We start from the raw sequence: 22024 nt of genomic DNA on the forward strand, positions 1-22024 counted from the left end.
CGAATGCTTTTTTAAGCGTTTGCTTTTTCAAAGGATTTGTACTTTTTAAAAGGTTTGCGTTTTCGATGCGTATTTGTGTGGACAGATCATGAAAACAAAGGCGTCCGCATCCATGTCGACCGGGCCTAAGATGTTTAATTTCCTCGAAAATACCGGTAAGGACTTCCCATCAAGTAACTACGCCTCTACCCTCGCCTTCTGTTTTTTCTTTAGATGAGTGCTGAGACAAAAATGGTTCAGTAGATTGTGTTTATCACTCGTCATTTTATACAATCATCGGTGATTCAGAATCAAAGTTGACTCGCTTTTGACTACATCATGTCGATATAAGAAGCCCGTTTCTTTCCGTCAAAGTCACCTCTCACCGTTTCCAGGTCCATGTAAACAGTCTGTATTATGCGTATGAATTGTGCAGCTACATATTAAAACTATATGAACAGTTTTGTATAGTGAAACGTAGGCTAACGTATGCTGTTATTTATGCGCAAATGTTACATCAATTTTATCTAAGTTTCGCGAGATTTGTTTATGGGCCGACTATTTCTTGGAATTATATATTTCGGTCTCCACATGAAGTTCGCCCCTTGTTTCGGAAAACCTACTTTAGACTTAATCTATCTTTTTCATCCCCCTTTTAACGCCAAACAGGCACATCAGGGATCAGGGAAATTACATCTAGATCAACAGGTAAAAAGTGCTATATTTCAGTTCAAAGTGGCTAAAACTATTTTGCTCTTTGCGGCCTCGAACATCTGAGAGGGAACTCGGTTGGCCCAACAACCCAACAATTCTTCTTCTCCTCCCCCCCTCTCCACCATTGCACTGCTGGCAGTTGGGTGTGGCTTGCCAACCGGTGTTGGCTTGTTAGCCACAAGTATGGGATACGTTTACCAAGCTATTACACTGGACTCCTACTAGCGTTAGGGGTACCATTTTGGCCCCAAAACAACCCTCTCCCAGCACATTCCTTAATTTGATCCCTTGATGACTAACGGTTGGATAGGGCAGGCACTGGCCAACGTCATGAAAAGGCTGTTACCATTTCCGCTACATCCAATTCCCGTTCAATTTGACTCGGATGGCTCAAAAATTCGCTAAGATATTTATCAATAGAGACGCTTTTGATATGTTAAAATAAGTAAATTTATCCCTTGGAGCTTGGGCCAGTTGAAAAAAAGGCGGTTGCACCCAACATGTTTGGTCATAAATGCTACTAAATTTTAAAGTTTTGCGACCGGTTTTCACTCCGACATCATGCAGTTTCACCCAAAATAGCAGTTACTGACCAGGGAAGCGTCCGCAAAACCAGCCATACACGGTTTCGAACTCATAGAATAGAAACGGGCGCAGCGTCGTTTACGCGGGTAAACCTTTTCAACTGGTCCGAACACAGCTGAAACAAACAAGGAAATCAAGAAGACAAGACAAGAAATCAAGAATTTCTGGTTTCAAGCCTTCGTAAGAAAAGTTTTAATTTACTCTGTTAATAGGAGCCAGTTTACAGAATGCTAAAAAAAGTTCTTGGCCTGAAATTTCAGCTGTCTCCGCGCCCTGGTCCTCCGTGCGGAGAGGACGGCAACACCGTGATCCAGCGGTTTGTGAACGTTTACAACTACACTGATATTTTCTGAATTTATCCTCCGTCTTTGTCTGGTGAGCAATCTTTTTGTTCCTTTTCTTGAGAAGGCACCTCCTCAGCTTTTAAAGCTAAAAAGCAAAAAAAGCAAAGATGCCATCAATTATCTAGGGTAATTTAGCGCATGCGTTTTTATAGAAAAGTATTAGATTGCAATCGGGATTGCAAATCAGTTCGAACTACCTTTGTCGTCTTCAAAACCGATGTTTTCTGGATCTCTTCTCTTTAAAATTCTGTAAGAAAAATATGCAGCAACAGTTTTTTTTACTGAGCACACCCTGTGAGATCCATGTCTAGTATAAAGACAATTTATCTTTCCAAGATCTAGTCTTGTGTCGCACAGGGACGTCTGGAAACGCATTACACAGGCGCTTGATTTTATACACTAATAATATTATTTCTATAGTACAAAAGGATAATACCTAGTTACAAAGGCTCATGTATGTGTCGAATTCGAAGTCCACATTTCTTACATACCTTTCAGGGGCACCCAACGACAATTTTCTCTCAGATCCTTTGAAACGTTATTTTAGGCGATCTGGAGTGGCTTTAAAGCACTATAGGTACATTTTAAGGAACGCTATAATATTTTTATCTCGTCGGTCATTCTAGGGGAACTTGAGTCTTTTCGAAATTAGTAGGGCATTTTTGTCCATTTTTCGAAAACCTTAGGTCTTATTTCATTTCCGAAAATCTCAGCTGACCTTTTTTCGGTACCCGAAACAACATTTTTATCAATCCGAAAACACTAGGCCTTTAATTTCCCATATCACGAAAGTTCGTGGTGAAAATTCCCTTTAGAAAATTGTAGGGGATTAAGGGCCTTCCGAACAGATAATTTACCGAAACGATCCGTTGGGTGCCCCTGACCTTTTGATCGTTATTTTTTTTTAAATCGGGACACAACACCAGATAAAACTGTGTGGTTCCACAGATCTGAACTTATTTCACTACTTACTCAGTTAGTATGAGAGCAGCCACCATCAGCACAGCCATAACAAGGAAACAAAACCCATTGAGACCGACACGAAGAAACAGAGGATAAATGGAGTTAAATATGGCAGCCCCACATAACGTGCAAATTGTCTCCACCGTGGCCACAGCGGCAAATAAAGCACCTATAAACAGAACAATATCAACACTAAATTGCATGCATGCTACAGAGAGCGGTGGGAGCTGAATAATGAATCACGAGAGCAGCATACCTTTCGTGTTAAAATCAAAAGTCGTGGAACGACCACTTGACACATGCACTATTGCACTGTTTTTTTTTTTTTTTTTAACTCTTTCTGAATAGATTGCAATTCATTTCAATTTGATGATAAGCAAGCTCTAAGGATTCTTACGTCACTGCGCCGTAAGCTACTTGAATCAGTTTGACTTTTGAATACTATGGAGGAATGTCTGTTTGAGACGAATTTGTCTTAGAGAAACAACAATCAGATCGTCTTTCAACTTAGCCCAAGCTACGTGAACAACAAGACGCGTATAATTAACAATTATCCTGCGAAATCGCGCGGAATATCGCCTGATACTTAGCCGGCGAGAGTTGGCTAAAATCAGGCGATATTCCGCAAGATTTAGCGAGACAATTATTTATTATTCAACACATTGAAAACAGAGCAGAGTTTTATTGCAGAAGAGCTGGGTACGATCTTTATTTTGCAATTTTCTCCCCGACACACGAAATTGCGTTTATCGCAGGATATCTATTGTGCACGAACAACGAATATTGAGTGCACCATGACCATATTTGGGCAGTGTTACAATCTGTTGTATAATAATGGCTAACATATAAGTCTTAAGCGTCCACATTAGTTCACGCAGCTAACTTAGAGGCAAAAAGGAGTATCGAAACTTGCAAAATCGGTTATTCACCCTGCTCATCCGGGTCCACAAGCTTGGACATCATGGCTCTGATGATTGGTGTAGGAATGCCGCCAAGACAAGCTGCTAAAGGAACTAACCACAACACAAACGTTACTTGACTCACAAACTTCAGTTTGAAGACACTGAAAACTAGTAAGCCGCACACAATTTTTCTGCATTAAGTTAAAATGCCCGACACATCCTGTCACATCATTGATTCAATGGTGGAGGATTGCAGCCAACAATGTGAAAATTTTCCAGATTTCACCCTTTGACTCAATAAATTAAAGCGCAGACTATAGCTCGAAAAATAGTGCCATTCCATTAGCACTAAGTCGGAATATAGTATAACAGATATAGTAGTTAGTCATACGCATCAACTTAGCACTATAGATTTTTCGATTAAAGTTTTCTACTCCACGATTTCATTATCATCGCCATCATCATCTAATCTAGTACCCAGATCTCCCACGGTCAGGCGGAAGGGGATTTTCACATTTCCAAAAATACAGAGTGAGATCTGGGTACGAGATTAATCATCGTCATCATCAGTGTCTTCATCCAGTGTAGAGAATAGGACAGGGATTCTGCGATTTAGCAGATCGGTTTTTAAAAGCATTCTCCGATCGATTGAATGATTCTTAATATTCTGCGATTCTCCTTTTACCGATATTTCGATTTTTCCAAAAGATCATTTTTATGATAAAACTCCGAATGCAAGACTCTTCCTAATTAAACGCACCAATTTTTGAACAGAAAGATGGAGGAGTGCAGGGAAGGACACTGAAACTTGAAAGAGCAAAAATTGAAAATCAAAATTACTGATATTTCCTAGGACAAGATTGTTAATAAAATAACTTTTACCGTTTCTTACCATTGTGATATCATAATCCACGTTCTAATTTTAAGCCTAGCTGCACGTACAGGTGCTACTTACCCATAAAAAAATGTGTCTTAGTCTTCACAAACGCCATTAAAACCAAGGAGCAAATAACGGATATCATTCCTGCTTGCATAAGAGCGTGTTCTGATAATATCATCCGCAAAAACTTGAGACCTAGTACAGCTCCAACAGCTTGAACGAAAAAGCTTGTTGCCAGGTAATAGCCAATCAAAATCGAGTTACAGCATAAAGGTCGGTCAATAGCATACAACACAATAACGCTTCCAAACCCTATTGAGGACACAATCATAAGGCCAGAGGTCAACATTAATATACACATGCGCCAACGCTTTCCAGACCGTGGGTTTCTAAAAATATAGATAATGACCCGGATGTGTTGTAGACTGAAAACTTTGACGTTAGAATTTTCCATTAAGTGCTTTGCTCGTGACTCCGGGAGTTTGAAGACAACGTAAAAAAGCGCAAAGGTGTGAAGAGAAAGTATCATCATGTAAGGTGCTTTGTAACCAGTTTTATTTATCAACCAACCGCTGCTCAAGTGGCTCAACATTCCGCTAATAAAAGCAGTAGCTTCCAAGATTCCGAGTCGAAAAGCACGCTGGGATTCCTCTGTGATGTCCGCCATGTACGAGAACACAGACAAAACCATTGTAGGAAAGAAACCACAAATACCATTGATAAATCCCGCTAAGAGTAACATGTGAATAGGGAGGTTGAAGTAAATAACCCACAGTATAATTGCTGATTCTAAAGCGCTACCAAATATGGGAAGACCCATAACTCTTCGCCGGCCTGCTCGATCGGACCAGGCCCCCAAAAATAACGCGACAAACAGCGACGGAGCGCTGGCAGAGAAGACCATGCCCAGTTGCATAAATGACGCTTCTGACTGAACTTCTTTCTGAAGTTTTACAGTTTCCACGTTTCTGTTGACTGGTGTAAGCTCGCAGTTACTGAGACTAGCAGTGGTGTTGTAGATAATTCCCTTATCCTCCGCTAGTCTCCTGTGAATATACTGCTGAATTACGGGCACATGAAGGATGATACCAAACGCGTAACAAAAGATGACCGGCTCAACAGTGATTTTGTTTATACAGGGTTCTGCCTTGTCTTCAGGCAGAGATTCATGTGTCATTTCTCCTAAAATAACTTGTACAAATTAGACAAGCTTTCCGGTCTTCAGTTCTGCTATTAGCTAAAGCCTGAGTTCAAAACTTCATCACGCAAGGTAGCGAAGAAGCCAGTCCTCTATAAGTCTACTCCTGAAACGAAATATTTGTTTAACTTAATCTTATTCGGTAGAACTAATTATACCAATTTGCAATATAAGTTTAAAATTAACAGTCAAACCTACACTAATGGACACCTCCCGTAGGAGGACACCTCTCGAAAGCGGACACTTGGTCAAATTTTCAGCTACACACAAACACTACATTTTTAACCTCTCATAAGAGGACACCTCTTTTAAGCGGACACTTTTTCTGGTCCCAAGGGTGTCCGCGAACGGGAAGTTCGACTGTATACCTAATTTTGATCAACAGCGTTTAGAAATCCTTTCAGTGCTAACGTGAAGGTCAAATCGGTAAAAGTCCTGGCAGTAAGATTGTTAGTCAAAATTTCGGTCTCACTAACATTAGACAGCAGTAGAACTTTACCTCCCCAAGGTGGGGTGCTGCTACCACGTAAGGGTTACCCCATCCCCACTCCTCCCCTACAACATTTTGTCAGAATTTTAGAACGTCTGGTTAGGTAGAGATATCAAGAAGCAAAGCTTGTAGCCCGTCGCCAAGAAATAACGTGACCGACGGCTGTGGACATGAATGAAAGTGTCAAAAGTGATCAAAATCAAATTACTCTTGAAAATGTGAATAAAAAGTTAAATAAACAGGTCACGAAAATTTAACAACTGATCCTGAATCAAAACAACATTTTTATCTCAAGTTCTCTCCAACGAAAGAAAAGTTTAACGTTGTTGGGATATTATAATTGTAACCGATTATAACTGACGCCAATATGAGCGATCAGTCAACGGGTTTGTATCTTTCTTCCACATCGTTGTTGAATAATTACAGTGTTTACAGTCGTTCTAAGCCTTATTTTAGACAGTTATAAAGTTCACCTAAATGACACTTTTGTATCTCCAGCTGACATTTGTGGTGCATCATATAAGTTTGCCAATTGTATATAACGATCACAACACTCTTCCAGGGATGAAGCTTTCTACTGCGCTGTTTTTACACCAAACAGACTCAAAACGGACACAAACATATGGTCATTGTGTACTCAATAAAATCTCCTTGTTTCAAAAATATAAAGTACCTGTAAGTTTGTAGGATGAGTTCTTGATTTCAGTGTTAAAAAGATCTAATAAAAATTGACGCTGGCAAAGCTAGGAAAATACAAATTACACTCAAGCGAATGTTAAGATTTTCACATAAATTGTTCTTGCTGTTTGCCTTTTCTTCTTAATTATCCTCTGAGCTTGTTTTGACCTCATTAGTTTCTTTAAGTATCTGTTGAATATAACTACTCCAAAATATCAATCCATCTAACCTGAAAACGTACCTCTTCTGGGGTCACAAATTACGGCTTTAGTTTACAACAACTGCCTGTGGAACGTAACGATGCCATCAATACGAAGTTTTGACAACTTGGTTCAGAATTATTTACAAGCTTCTAATGATTGGCTTTGTTTGTTTGACTTGCCACCAGTTGAATACTTGTCCTTGTGTTTATTTAACAAGACGTTCACAGGTACCAGCCTTACAAAACTATTCTTCGATATCAATAACGCGCTGTGGGATACTTCGTGTTAGCTACTCCATGAGGATTTCCGATAAACAGCAGCGAAGGTTTACTTATTACAGTACGGTGATCACGCCGTCGTAAGCATGCTGGGATTTATACACATTTTCAGAATTTTGGACTTTAACGTTCACAGTTGCAGTTAGTCTTTGGTCTGCCAGATAGCAAAAGCAGTCACTACAAGTGTTAATGAAAGGCCAACAAATTGCTTACAACGCTCTTGATTTTGGAATGAGGCCTATTCTTTAGCCCTTGATTATTTAAATGTTTGCTGTTTCATTGGTTTTGGAAGATTTTTTTTTACAGTTCTTTCCCTTCTAACCGAACGAGAAAACAGTTATTTCTACTAATCCTATTCCTACTCCTACTGTCACTAGTACTACTACTACTACTACTACTACTACTACTACTACTACTACTACTACTACTACTACTACTACTACTACTACTACTACTACTACTACTACTACTACTACTACTACTACTACTACTACTACTACTACTACTACTACTACTACTACTACTACTACTACTACTACTAAAATGATAAGAATGCGAGACGTTTCGTCTTTGAGAAAACAGCAACACGACTGGGTTAATTCAGACCAACAGCTCAAATTTGAGGAAATAAAGAACCAAACGACACCTAAGTCCGAACCATACTGATCTGCTGGGAATATTTTCATGTGTGAAACAAGCCGTATCGGTGCCGGAATGAAACGGGCGACAAACACAAACAACAAAAATCTGCGTTTTATGTGCACATGCTTCCTTACCAACTGAAGTATTGGTAACAAAAACAACTAAAAGAAGCACGGCTGACTGTACGGCTGGGATGTAACTAAATATGTTTTTGTGTGGTGCCTAACAAACAAACAAATAATAACTGCCTTTGCGTATGTTGCTTTCTACTTCAAACGGACTAATTTTACCGTCGAAAACCGAAAACAGATCGTAAAAACCAGAAAACTTAACAAAACATAATAATGATAATAATAATAATAATAATAATAATAATAATAATAATAATAATGATAATAATAATAATAATAATTGTTTCACATCGCATAGGTTACGCTGCGCGCCCTATGTGGTTCTATTTTAGCATACATACGTTTTTTAACTGCACATAATAATAATAATAATAATAATAATAATAATAATAATAATAATAATAATAATAATTATAATAGGATTTTTATGATTAGAAGTTCGGAGGTTAATTGTAAATTTGTAATTTGGTCGTTACATTGATTGGCTACGGCTGGCCGCCCGATCATTGTTTCGGTAATCTGGGCATCCAGAAGTTTTTACTGCCATTATAATAATAATAATAATAATAATAATAATAATAATAATAATAATAATAATAATAATAATAATAATAATAATAATAATAATAATAATGGTTTATTAACAGATCCACTAGGTGGCTCTTCCCTGTTAAATTACATTAATAGACCATTTTACAGTTGTGTGCTTAGTGACCTGGCCTTGGATTGGAAGCGAGGCTGAGAGTGACCTTGTCTTGATACAGACCTCACTGCTTTTCGTATGTAGATCACGCTGTTCTTATGCTAACTAGAGTTCATTTACATATGAAAAGCACTTAGGTTTGTATCAAAACAAGGTCACCCTCAGCCTCAGATCGAAGGGCACTTTTGCAACGTAAAATAGGGCACTTTTGCAACTTTCGGGCACTTTTGCAACGTTGCTAAGGGCACTTTTGTCACATAGGGCACTTTTGCAACATATCGTAGGGCACTTTTTCCACATTAGGGCACTTTTGTCACAATAGGGCACTTTGGCGACGGGCATTTTGGCCACTTAACAAAGACTCCTTATTGAGAATAACTAGAGACTTAGCTTGCCTATGTTTAAATACAGCACACCTTTTTCAAGGCTAGTGCCAACATTCAGGTGCAATAATTCTTATGTTGAAATTTCCCATTTTATTTCTTTTAAAGGCAAATTAAAAATGAAAAGTATATGTGCTGGCCTGTTTACAGCTGCCTCCTTTCGTCAAACTACATCTATCTAGTTCATTTTATTATTTTTTTGACAGCCATACTGAAGCTATATATTAACGTGTATAAGAAAAAAAAATAATTTAAACGCATATAACTTGTAAAAAACGTGAATCTTTTAAGGACACAACATACTAAATGTTTTAAACTAAATAAAATTTGAAAATCGCTGATTTATGCTCTAACGATTATTCGTAGCAAACGCATTCGCTAACGATTTTGTATGCGCCTCGCGGTAAGTTTGACTCAGCGAAAATCGCAAGCAAACTCCGCATCTCCTTTATTCTGGCTCAAGGCTAAGTACTACCACATAATAACCAGCGAATTTGACCCGACTGTCGTTTCTTACAGGATTTCCCCTGTTTCGAAGACTATTCTGTTTTCCATGCGTAAAAATTCCAAAAAGAAGGGTCGTGGCTTAAACTTTTGGAAGACACAGTAAAATACGGCGCAACTTATGGTATATGGGATCGTTTCATCTAGTAGGTGACGGCAATTAATTCTCCCTCCTCGGTTAAGGAGTATATTAAAGGCGGCATTTAATGACGGAGGAGAATACAGAGTACGGATTGCCGGAGTTGGAAATAAATTGCAAGTTATGAACTTTACCCCCCTTGGAGAAATGGCTCGCACACCTCAGTATTTTTTTTCTTTTATTATTTATTCCGCTTAGAACTACCATCTACTAGCTCCCAACAGAGCGACTATAATGTTCATGATAACCTCAACTTCTATGTAAATTGTTCGGATTCATTTTACGGGAATCTTGTTAGTCAGTAAAAGGAGAATGGTTACTAATGCTAAAGTGATTTACTTCACCCGTGAAACAGAAACTGTTAGTGTGTGATAGATTTTACTAAACTACTATACTATAGCGCACTATCATATACTAATTCTATTATTTTCTCTTGTTTAACTTTGACTATTAGACACTGCATATTAGATACTGTTCACGGATTAAGTAAAATCACTCTACTGTCTATTAATTAGTATTGGTATGCAAAAACAATGTTGAAAGAAGACAAGAGAACATATCTAAGATCAAACATGTCAGTTTTTCAGATGAAAAATGTTGTATTTTCCCACTGTCCATTTCAGCGATTAAGTAAAATCACTCAAAAAGTGAACTTTAACTACATATTAGGAAGAGTAGTAACACCACTTACAGTTCATAGTTTCCTCTTTTCCTGTATAGGAAAAGGTCGGGTAAAATAATAACAATAAATATACTAGAGTGTAGCACTGATGATGGTTTGTGTATTAAACGTAATACCTTGATAACGATTTATGATTACTATAGAGACTATCATGTCTATAAAATAATGGTTGACTCTGATTTGTTCCCTGGGCGTATACAAAAAAGGCTCTTCGGCACTTGAATGTCTCACCAATATTTCGTGATCTGATTTAGTTGTAGTCTGTATTACAACATTTAAGGACCCTCTATTCTTAATCTCAAGTTCACTTTTAACCGATAAATCAGATCATAATTGCAGCTCACTGACTATAAGATATCAAAGGTGACAATCTACAAGTTTTGTCGTACAATTTTCATTATACACATAACTATTTCACTGAGCGGAAGGGGTGCCTGGAAAAAGAAGAACCCAAGCAATATCTGATAAGTTTCTTGATTGTCCTTCTAACTTGCCGTGTATTCCCTTGTGAAACAGAAGGAGGATTTGACGTTACGCCAAAAGACACTATGGGCTCAGTTTACTCCACGCATCCCTTCAATTATGAAATCTTCTGTACTTAACACTTATTACGCGTACGCGTGTGCCTCAATCCGGGATTTAACAAATGCCACGCTTACTTTTTCCAGTAACCCTATCCTTAACAGCCACTATACATTGCGAAAACAAGCATGCTAGTTTACAACTATTAGATTGGAAATCTCGCTAACGTTTATAAACATCAAGATCTAGTATTGTTACTACTCTTACTGGAAGCAGATGTTGATTTAACTTAGTAGAGGGTCATGATGGTACCAGTATGTTTGTAGTACAAATAAACAAAAAAACATACCTCCGATGTACGGTGGCTAACCATAGGCCAATTTTCATTGCATTACTAGCCCTGTAGTTCAAAAAGCTAAATCTTGAATCTAGTTTGACCTAAGAAATCTAGGATTCTTTGGGTGGAATTAAGCTTGCGATTCATCCTTCGCTCGTATTTTAAACGATTGATGATTTGTTTCAAGGTGAACATCTGTAGTATCTCTCTTCCCTCTTCCTCTTTGCTTAGTAACCCTTGAACAACAGTTTGGGAAATGACGCCTGATTTCACCATTTCACCACAAAATTGAAGTAAATACTTTCTGTGCTCATCAGTAAACATATTCTTACTCACATAGCTTGAGTTTGAGAGAGGGGCCATAGATACGCTGCTGTCATCGGGTGAAAAGTACCGACACATCTTGTCGTCTAAAGTGTCACTTTCTTTGGGCAATTCTGGAGAGGGCTGGTCGTCAGCCATCTCTGACATTCTGCGGCTGCATGGTGTTGTCGCTAAAGCGCCACTCACTAAGAATCTTGTCGTACACCTTTCTCGAGTCTAGAAAACGGAGCTTAGGATTTCCTTGAATTTTGTCTTTAACAACTGTCATAGTTACCAATGTCGCTTTAATTTCCTCTGCAAAGAGATCTTTTAAGGCAATAACATCTTCTTTGCAAACTATACGTGCCTTGGATCCTACAGCGCCTGAATCCTCACGGCCAATTTCTGGAATGTCGTCATCACAATTTGTGCTGGTGACTGGTGTATGTTGTACCGTTTTGTTTGCGTCAGATCTCATAATGTGAGGAAGATTACTTGCCGCTTGTAGACACGCCTCTTGCTTCTCCTTAACTTTAGTCGATAAAATATCCGAGCGGTGGTCTCCTTATGCGCCATAAGATCAGCCAAATCTGATTTCATTTCTTCATGCTGATTGTGCACATTTGTGACGGCAGACTTTCGAAATAAAGTTAAATCCAACAACTGGCTTCGTACTTCATTGATGAACTGACTTTTAAATATGAGAACAAACTTGATGGCGATAACACCACGCGCGCTGGGTCATGAGTATCAGCAGTCTTATGGCTTTTGACGCTTATCACGAAGCTACCCTTCGCTTTTTTTGCTTGACAGTATTCGTCAAGTGTCATATTGGATAACACACCAGATCGGTGTGCATTTGCAATCGTGATTTCTAGGAGAAAAAATCTCTGACGAGAGTGAAGACGGATTGATTATCTTGCAAACAATGCTCTCCACTTGAGTTGTTCTATATATGAAATAGCGCTCCGTGCTGACTCGCTGCGCTCAAACTCATTGACCATCTCAGGAGTCTCAAGGTTGACAAGATCGTTGCTCATCTTTTCTAGATGCCTCCGTTTACTGTCCTTTTTGTATGGCATGGACCAAAGGCGTGCTTTCTCTCCGGCCCATTTGGCGGACAATAGCAGAACTGAAATCCACGCTGCTAGGTTCCTCAGCAACCATGCACGTACGAACAGAAATGCCTCAAGCTGAGAAGATAAGCTTTCACGGTTTCAGCTGTATACTTCTTTTCTGCGTCCTTTAAAAATGTGACCCGAATTAGAGTCTTATCAAACAGTGAGCTCTGCTGCTTTTGGGGTCAATTATTTCCAGAATACGCAAAACCTGTCACGCATGTTGCTTAGATAACTTTTTATCCTTTCTACACTTTTACCCTTTCTACCACCGATCATGGATTGCGAGGCTGCTTTTGGGTCCTATCATTTGAGACCTGGGGCCCGTTTCTCGAAAGTCCCGGTAATTTCCGGGCCCGTTAACTTATCGGGCAACTTACCGGGAAACTTTACCGGGCCCGATAATGTGTTTCTCGAAGCACCCGTAAACTTTCCCGGTAATTTCCGGGCCCGGTAAAATAGGGGATCGTTACCAGGCTCTTGCGCGCGCTACACGCTCGTTCAAAAGAGAAGGAGAACGACTTGGGACTACTCGATGGAAAAGCACGGTTATACTATGGATAGGACTGTCTTCATGATTAATCGATTATTGAAGGACAGTGCAATACGTGCTAAGTTTAACTTTCAGTTAGTCGTTTTGTCAAAGGAGAGCAACCAAGAGAGATCATTATTTTGCATTATCATGTAATTTGCAAGATATGATCGGTTGCCTTTGGTAGCTCGATTCGACAGTTTCGCCATCGTACAGGTACGTATCTATCGTCTGTGAAGTATTTTTTGTATGATGATACTTCACATGGATATGCGAATTGGAGATGCCATGTTTACATTATTTTAGAACGCGCCAGTGTGGGAGGAAGGAAGGTGTATTGATCTGCTGGATTCCGATCTGCTTTTCTCTTTGATGGTCAGTTCGTGGTTGTGCAACAAACATTTGGTGGTGTTAAAGGTAAGCTTATGTACGTTCAGATAACCATAGCTATCCCTTTTATTGTTTATAAATCAAATATTGTATTTTTGGTTCTTGGTTAGTCAGTTTATTGAAATCCTACACATACATCAAACCGGAAATGACTAATTCTAATTACACTCTTAGAAATAAACCATGTCTGAATGATAATGGTGAGCCAATTCCAATTTCTAGATTACAGATACTAGGTATGAAGCAACACTTAGTGATTTTACTCTACGTAGCGGAATTTTATTGGATTGCTATAGTCTTTATATGACTAATACATGCTCCGTTGCTCAATCGCTAAAAAAAGTAGTCTCTGTTCCTGTGCCTGAACCCTACTGTGAAACCAATGAGTGGCTGTCATGTCTGGATTCAGATTAATGGTATTAATATTCAACTTTGATCATAATAATGTTACAAGTATGATAAAGTTGTTATCTTATTATAACTTGATACAGGAAGTCAGTCTGGCAGCTGGTAACACTGCACTGCTGCTGTTACAATTTACTGGTAATAATAAATATATTTGCACCTGAATAACACTTGGCTGCCAAATTGCTCACTTGAAAATACAAATATTTGTGATTTTTTGTTCAAAAATCAAACTCATTCCAAAACCAGTCATCCATTATCTTGGAGAGGGGAAAGGGAGGATGCTAGTGATAGCAATTAATATCAGTGGGAGCATAATTGTGGTCAGTTTATGACTATTTTGCCATACTTCTGGTCAGCCAAGATTAACCTACTGTATTGGATTACAGTCATGACCTTTGGTGATGATCACCGAAATGATGTTTAGGACAACAACACTTCTAATAGTACTAATAATTTATTGATGATTTAACCTTTTAGGATAAAAAAAAAATGGACAGGCACAACACCAACTGGGGCAAACAAGGAAAAGGCCAACAATTTAGACACTTGCTCAAGCTCAGCTGGTAGTAATATATTCGAACCATACAATAATAATTGATATTTTCAAAATAATCTAATCACCAGTACATTCTGTGTGAATATTCATTTTTAATTATTAGTGTCTATTAATAAAAAATGAACAAAAGCTAATGCTGTATTCAAGTGACTAATTATATAATAGGTTGCAGATCTCAATTTTATGTTCCAGAATTAAGTTATACAATGTAGCCTATCCACTGAGTGTCTCCAATATATTTTAAGTAATTAGTTTATACCCTTAAGGGGTAGATGCTAAATAGAAATAGTAACAATAATAAATTTTAGCTGCAAGTTTTTCAGGAATCAATATAGGCCGAAAAACATTTAGTGAGTTAATGACGTTGAGTTGGCAGAACTAAGGAACCCTATAGCATTTTGGAACCTTTCCGAAAATGCTACTTATACATAGCTATTAAGATATTGGTCAGGATATATCATCATCATCATCGTTATCATTGATAAGGTTCTTAGCAGCCGACCACATGCATCTTTTTAATAGCTCCAAACATGTGCTGAACATGTGGAGATTAGAAAGTATAATTTATTGAATTCTCGGCAAAACAATTATTTTTCCTTTTGTACTTTGAAACAGTGACTGCATACTATAAAATGAAGATGCAAAAGGTGGAATTAGAAATGAATCATTTCAAAGAACAAAAGAGAGGAGGAGGAGAACTCTTGGCGTACCTCTAAGGACCAGCTCTACAGAAAAAAAAATTATTGAAAAGAGTAATATTATTGATACACTGTCCATTAATGGGTACATTTTAGACACTCACCATTGTATTGCCTGTTTCTCGAATCTCTATGTTGAATGAAATGCGCAGTGACATTCAACCCAGCAAGCGTCAACACTGAAAACTTGGGGAACGGGGGGGGGGGGGGGGGAGGGGGCTAACAGAGTATTACATTGTTCATTGCCCTTTTAGAGTGCATTATTTGCAGGAAATAGGAAAAATGATGAGAGTGTATCAACCTTTTTGCAAAAAATAATTATTATTGCTTGTAGCTTTGAACATTATAGACGTCTATATCTGCATTAGAACAGGTAATAAAAGCGCATGTTCATTAGACCTGTGACTTTGAACAGTGTTGAATATTGGGGCCATATAACTCCAAAATATAACTTTAATTTCAACAATACTAATGTATACTATCCCACTGGAATCTGATAGCCAGGTTAACAGGTAATATTCTTGCTGGATATCTTTTACATCAAACTTTTCACAAGTCATCTCAATAATTATTCATGCAGGTTATCAGATTTTTTTGTAATTTCTTTTTTTCTGCTTGTCATTTGAACTGGTAAATAAAAAAGATACATCCCTGTGAATGTATGAAACATATTTTTGAACTGCAGATGAAAGATTAAATAGAAGAAAGTTGCATAAATAACTGTGAAGGTCTTTCTTCTATTTAAAATTGATACAGTAATTGCTTCATATTTATCAACACCAAAAAATTCCCCACCGAAATGTTTTCTAACCAAATAAATCTGCCAAAAAAATTAAACCTAAGCCACCCAAAAGTCTAACTGAAAATCCCTAACTTCAAACCCACAAAAGCTTTCATACATCAGCAACAAATATAACTGAGTACCCTCCCTTGGGGTGGGAAGAATAGTGGGACTTACATTATGTTTTGGTTAATGGCTTAAGTCAGAAGCTAATTGTTTGGCAGATTTGAGCCCTCAAATTACAAAGTGAGCATGGAACCATATAATTTTCTGACACAAGAACCAGACTGTACGTATGCCAAAAAATGTTGTATGCCAGGTCATTTCAAGGTGGCTACTTAACTTTTTACATTCTCATGTTGTTTCACTAACAAAAATAGTCAGTTTCACTTTCATGAAGTCCTATATTACAAGGAAAAGAAAGTATTGAAATACTTTAAAAGAATTAGCAGTTCCCATATTTTTAAGCATGTCTAACCTTATGTAAACATTTAGTAAAATTGAGTTTAATTATCACATGTAAAGGATTTACTGCCAGTGCAGTTTTCAAGCTCATTTAATTCTCCCAATTACTCATGTATGTACATTTTTCTTAATTAAAATTTTCATTAAAATTCAATTAAGTTGTTCACACTCAGTCTTCTTCCATCAGTTGTTCCCCTGCTCCTGATGTTCTCAGTTAGCCCTCTTCTGTCAGTTGAACCCCTGTGGATGAAAAAGAATTTTCAATAAAAATTATCTTGAAAAATAATTATTCAATAACAATTTAAAAACATTATTCAAGTTATTGTTCACAAAATTATTTAAGTGCATGCTCAGCTGTCCTTTTTGGTTATGTCTAAGAGTGGGCCTCATGCCCGAAAATATCTCGACTATCTCGTGCAGCTGTTCTTGTCTGTACCATGCTGGCACTTGCTTGGTTTGGCATGCTTATGTCTGCCTGTTCAGTTGCAGTTGTGGCTGCTCATTCATTCATTCAATACATTATTTGGGCAGTTCAGTTGTACGTCTGCTTTCCATGGCCCAAAGAATATTTTCATACGTTTTTTTATTTACTCCCCCTCCCCCTACCCTACCCTACCCTTGCCCCCAGTTATTTTATTTGTTTGTTTGTTTGTTTGTTTGTCCTGTGAACTCCTATGTTACACTAGGTCAGTAACACAAATTCCGGTATTTGTAGTTGAAAATGACACCTCCATCACTTTCGTTTTTTTCCCCAAATTTATGAAGAGTTTATTTACAACCATCAATGACTTGAGTACTGAGTGGGTTTGGTTTCAATTCAGCCGGATTTCCTTTTTGTTATAGTCATCTTTCCATTTCAAACACGTTAGTTATTTCCCCCCCATTTTCGTAGTAAATTCAGCTAATTCGGTAATTCTCATACTGTACTTTTTCGGACGATCGGAAGCAGTTTCTACGTAAAAAAAAAGCCAGCTTAGATCTCAAACAAAAACCATCTAAGGGCCACGCACGGGCAAGTATATGCTTTACGGGGCAAAATTGCAAGTCCTCCCGGGATAACCGAAATTCGAAACACACTGAGCAAATTACTGTAGCTCTGGTTTTTACCGACTGAAACCAACTGGATTAGGAGTTTGTTCTAGTTCTAAAATTGCAAAATATTTACCTGTGTTTTCGCGGACAGCGGACAGCTTCTCGTTCTGTACGGTATCTCTCGAAAGGTTTCCTCCAGTAAACTCGTCAACAAGCGAATTTATTACTTCCCTGGATAACCAGTATCTTTCTATTATTTCTCTTTCTTCTATTTTGTCTAAAATCAATCGCTCTTGGTAAGTACGCGACCGACAAACCGGGACAAAAATGACCGCTTCCGGCGGCCATCTTGTTTTCTTGCAACAAAATATTGCTTCCCGTAAACTTTACGGGCACTTTACGGGAGGTCATGACCTCCCGTAAATTACCGGGCAACTTACCGGGCAACTTACCGGGATCGTAAATAACGGGAGTTTCGAGAAACACCCGTAAACTTATCGGGGGCTTAACGGGCAACTTACCGGGCCCGATAAGTTACCGGGACTTTCGAGAAACGGGCCCCTGAGAGTACAATCTACCATGTGCAGTGTCACAGTCAGAATTGACACCTTTCGGTAAACAGTTAAATCAACACTTTATAAAACGTGACACTAATATTTTAAAAACGCGTTTTTGCTGTCATTATCCACACATTTGATGGCTACCATGCTGTTGCTTGAAGCCCCCAGATTTGAAATACAACGAATGGCAAGAACACGTGTTTGCTTACCTGTTCTCTTCTCGACATCTTCTCAAAAGCGGCTTCAAGTATGCCTCATGAAAAGTCAGACCATGACGTCAGTTTAATGCCATGACGGTCTGTTACTGACACTTTGCCGAAAATATCTCACTTTTTTCATTTATTTTTTGTTCATCATCGAGCAACACCAGCTTTAACAAACTTTTTGAAGTAAATAAAAACTATAATTTTCATCATCGTTGCCAGGAAAACATCCTTTGTTTCCTGGCTTGGGTTGGGATAGCAATCAATTTTTATCATTTGTCTGGGTTATATGTATTGTGAAAATGCCTTGCACAGCAAAGGGTATTATTAAATTTTCATATGCATGGTGTAAAGACATTCCGATTGACGTCTTTGGCTCGCTAAAGGTAACGATAGATTGATGGGGGGCGGGGGCTTAACCTAGAATAATATAGGAGACGTGCTTGATTGCCCGTCTGATTAGCTCTTATTAAAAACCGGATATAAAAGGGCGGAAAAAGAGCTGTAACATAATTTTTTCAAGTTAAAAAGCTTTAAAGCTCGAGTAAATTTTTCTGCCCACATGTACACCAACAATTGCGTCAAGGTTGGGACCGTTACAAAAGCACTCTTAAACTTTTCCGAAAAAGGTGGATCAGTGATAAATTGCGATGAACTTCATAAAAACAGCTTAGAATTAACCGCCTCCATGTAATTGTAGTGAGCAAAATGAGAAAATTTCTGCAAAATCGTTCGAAGACGCTAATCCTTCCGTTTTTAGCTAGGGCACTTTTGTAACTCGGACTATCGGTAGATGCAAAAAGGCCGAAAACAGAAGAGTAATATCGCTTCTTTCAGTTAAATAAGTTTTAAATCTTAAGTAACTATGTCAGCTCTTAGTGTACTTTAAGAATTGCTTCAAGTTTGGGACCGTTGCAAAAGTGCCCGAAAATGTTTTCGAAAGAATAAGCAGGAAATCTGCCATAAAAAGCCCACAAATTAATTTGGAATTAACGGTCTCCATGTAAATGTACTGGGAAAATTTGAATATTTTTGAAAAGCGTTCGAAGACACACTGATTCTTCCGTTTTTTGCTCCGTTTCTAAATAGGGCACTTTTGTAACTCAGACTAACGGTAGAAGCCCACAATAAAAAAGAAATTGAAAATAAAATAATGAATGGCTATTTCCTACAAATTTTGATTTGGAAAATAAGGCTGGAGTGTTTCTGTAGATGTTTTAACCCTTTTGAGCTCGAAAGTTTGCCTATTTTAAAAATTATCGACCAAGGCGCTCAAAATTCATGTTGCGTTGATTTTTGATGTCAAGAAAAGTTCACAAGTCTATGAAGATGTATATGAACTGACGCGATTTTTTTGACTCAAAATTTTTCCGAAGAGATTAAATTTTGGAAAGCGAGAGAAAGCAAAAAAAATGTCTAAAGGCCTGGATATCATGTTAGCCACGGAAAAACGAACGAAAACTGTGTTAATTTGGGCTTTCCAAGGCGTAGGGCACTTTTGCTGCCGGCACGGAAGAAAAAAAATCGTATATAATTTAATTTCAATGATGAGCAGGTATAGTTTTAACATGTTTTAATACATTGAATTTTCTTCATTTATACGGAAGGAAAATGTCAACCAATGCATTCTGTTGAAGTTATAAACGAGAGACTTGAAAGTGATAAAAATGCCCGACTTTCAATCTTTAGAGAGAAGAGAGAGAGAGAGAGAGAGAGAGAGAGAGAGAGAGAGAGAGAGAGAGAGAGAGAGAGAGAGAGAGAGAGAGAGAGAGAGAGAGAGAGAGAGAGAGAGAGAGAGAAGAAAAGACTCGCCAACGGAAATCTTTGCCTCTGGATATCGGCCTAGAATACCTGAAATACTTTCATTCGTTGTCGTAGTTAAGGTCCAAACGCAGGGACCGCGTAGCATTTTTTTCCATTGGGGAGGGCTAATTCACGGTGCTTGAATTCTAAGGGGGAGTTGTGAGAAATGCTACCGCGCAAAACGTTTCAACAGAATGCACTCAAAATTCACACGGTTTTCATTTCGTTACGAAAGCTTATTACGAAAACTAAGGCTCCACCGGAAAAGTGACATATCAAGAAAAAAAAGAGTCTTAGTTTTCGGGGTTTTAGCTTTCGTGACAACCCTCACGATGACAAGAAGGGTTAATACATGGTTGTGAGCAACAATGAATCAACGAAGGTTAAACCATGTGGCAATATTGCACACCCCTTGGGGGAAGAATTGGAGATAAACTTTCTTTCTGAGGTTAAGGCTTTACTTAAGAAATGGTATACTTTTCAAAGTTGTGTATATCTTGGGTACTGGTTGGTGTATGTTGGTATGCAAACATCAGCAACATTCTCGACTGGCTTCTCATCACATGCGATAATGAGCAACTGAACATTTGGTGAGTTTGTTGCAGAAAAACAACATTGCTTCTTTTATCCCCGACTCGTCTTCAATAAAATGGATAAACAAGAAAAATAAGATGGGTCTTCGTTTTCGTAATCATTGCGAAAGTTTATTACGAAAACTAAGACCCCACCGGAAAAGCGACATATCAAGAGAAAAAAGGGTCTTAGTTTTCGGGGTCTTAGCTTTCAAGAAAACCCCATCGTGAGTGACATTTCTCTGAGTTGCGCTTCAGTGTAGCCGGATTAATGTACAGCAAGTTACAAATAATCATAACCTCACTAATCATGTGTCTCTCGTGAACAGCTAGGTTCTTTATCATTTTCAAAATATCAGAAAAGGAATTTATGGCGGCATCCTTCATCAAAGGCGGCCTTAAAAGTTTAGAATTGCGAATCACAGTAAATATGAAAACCAGAGGATATGTCTTTGGAGTTCAGAAAACCTATCAACATATTCTCTACGTCGACATATGCCTGACGCTATCAAATCGAGTCGGCCTCCAAATAGATTCTTCGGTATGTTTCCTCAGAGTTACAGAGAACAATAGTGCTCCAGTTCCAACAACAAATCTAACTAAATCTTACAGGGTCTCTTCTATTTCTTGGTACTTCAGGCTCTGAGATGCTGTCTTTTGCGCAGCACGGTTTGATAGAAAGTTGCAAAACATGCATCATTTTCTAATCCTTCGTCAGTTGGAGATTATGTTGCTCACTATACCAACTGGCTGACAATCTGGCTTTCTGTAAGGTCTCCGATAGATTGTCTGTATAGGAAAATATCTCTGATTCACATTTCAGTAATGATACCGAGAAAAGGTCAACATTTTTCTTTCGCACTCGGCACCCAACAATTCTACTACAAATATCTGATTCTAGTCTCGTTAAAAGGTAATCATTCCATGGCGTAAACAATCCTCCATGATTGTTGATGACTTTTTGGGAACAGGTTGCTCTCGAGATTTTCAGGATCGATTTACCACGTATCACAATCGCGGGCGGAGGTTTTCAATAACTTCAGGTATGAACTGCATTTCGGCAATGGTGAGTACTTCCCCCCACACACACAAACCCCGCCCCCAGCCTCAGCCCCCCTGGCTCCGCGGTCTCTTGTTTCACACCATTCAAAACAATATGGATAAAAAGCTGTATACTTGTGGCATCTTCATTGATCTAAAGAAAGCATTCGATACGGTAAACCATGAAATACTGCTGCAGAAATTATATCACTATGGAATAAGAGGGATAGTCAACGATTGGTTCTCTTCTTATCTTAAATCGCGTTCACAAACAACTAATATCGGTCCCCATATTTCTGAAAAGG

The 22024-nt window shown here is 38.3% G+C and overlaps 1 protein-coding gene, 2 long non-coding RNA genes and 1 pseudogene across 5 annotated transcripts; 1 reads left to right on the forward strand and 3 right to left on the reverse strand.

The window, feature by feature from the left end:
- Window positions 1–1468: 1468 nt before the first annotated feature.
- On the reverse strand, window positions 1469–7090 carry LOC146450373 (proton-coupled folate transporter-like). Of its 3 annotated transcripts, none has more exons than XM_085100397.1 (6): window positions 6975–7090; window positions 4443–5671; window positions 3515–3598; window positions 2595–2754; window positions 1820–1869; window positions 1469–1707 (listed from the first exon to the last, which is right to left on the reverse strand). In XM_085100397.1, the coding sequence occupies exons 2-6, from the start codon at window positions 5542–5544 to the stop codon at window positions 1634–1636; spliced, it is 1470 nt and encodes a 489-aa protein (XP_084956523.1). In that variant the 5' UTR covers window positions 5545–5671; window positions 6975–7090; the 3' UTR covers window positions 1469–1633. The 3 variants fall into 3 exon arrangements, with proteins under 3 accessions (XP_084956523.1, XP_084956521.1, XP_084956522.1); XM_085100395.1 differs by having other exon boundaries at window positions 4443–5668; window positions 6971–7089; XM_085100396.1 differs by lacking the exon at window positions 6975–7090 and having other exon boundaries at window positions 4443–6063.
- Window positions 7091–11047: 3957 nt separating this feature from the next.
- LOC146450374 (uncharacterized) lies at window positions 11048–13419 on the reverse strand (annotated as a pseudogene).
- A 17-nt stretch (window positions 13420–13436) lies between these two features.
- Window positions 13437–15434, forward strand: LOC146450375 (uncharacterized). The gene is made up of 3 exons (XR_014860329.1): window positions 13437–13627; window positions 14486–14571; window positions 15180–15434. It is a non-coding gene; the product is annotated as an uncharacterized LOC146450375 (long non-coding RNA).
- A 1149-nt stretch (window positions 15435–16583) lies between these two features.
- LOC146450376 (uncharacterized) lies at window positions 16584–17937 on the reverse strand. The gene is made up of 2 exons (XR_014860335.1): window positions 17674–17937; window positions 16584–16748 (listed from the first exon to the last, which is right to left on the reverse strand). It is a non-coding gene; the product is annotated as an uncharacterized LOC146450376 (long non-coding RNA).
- Window positions 17938–22024: the final 4087 nt, after the last annotated feature.

The sequence above is a fragment of the Pavona decussata genome, unplaced genomic scaffold (genome assembly GCF_977016875.1).
Source record: "Pavona decussata unplaced genomic scaffold, jaPavDecu1.1 SCAFFOLD_468, whole genome shotgun sequence".
NCBI classification, from domain to species: domain Eukaryota; kingdom Metazoa; phylum Cnidaria; class Anthozoa; order Scleractinia; family Agariciidae; genus Pavona; species Pavona decussata.

Bases quoted from the DNA above. Each gene is read 5' to 3' on its own strand.
- LOC146450373 (XM_085100397.1), bottom strand. From the start codon at position 5,544: ATGACACATGAATCTCTGCCTGAAGACAAGGCAGAACCCTGTATAAAC. The intron at 3,599-4,442 runs GTAAGTAGCACC...TGTTGTGGTTAG, and splicing joins TAAGACACATTTTTTTATGG to TTCCTTTAGCAGCTTGTCTT. The intron at 1,708-1,819 runs GTAGTTCGAACT...TTTGCTTTTTAG, and splicing joins CGGTTTTGAAGACGACAAAG to CTTTAAAAGCTGAGGAGGTG.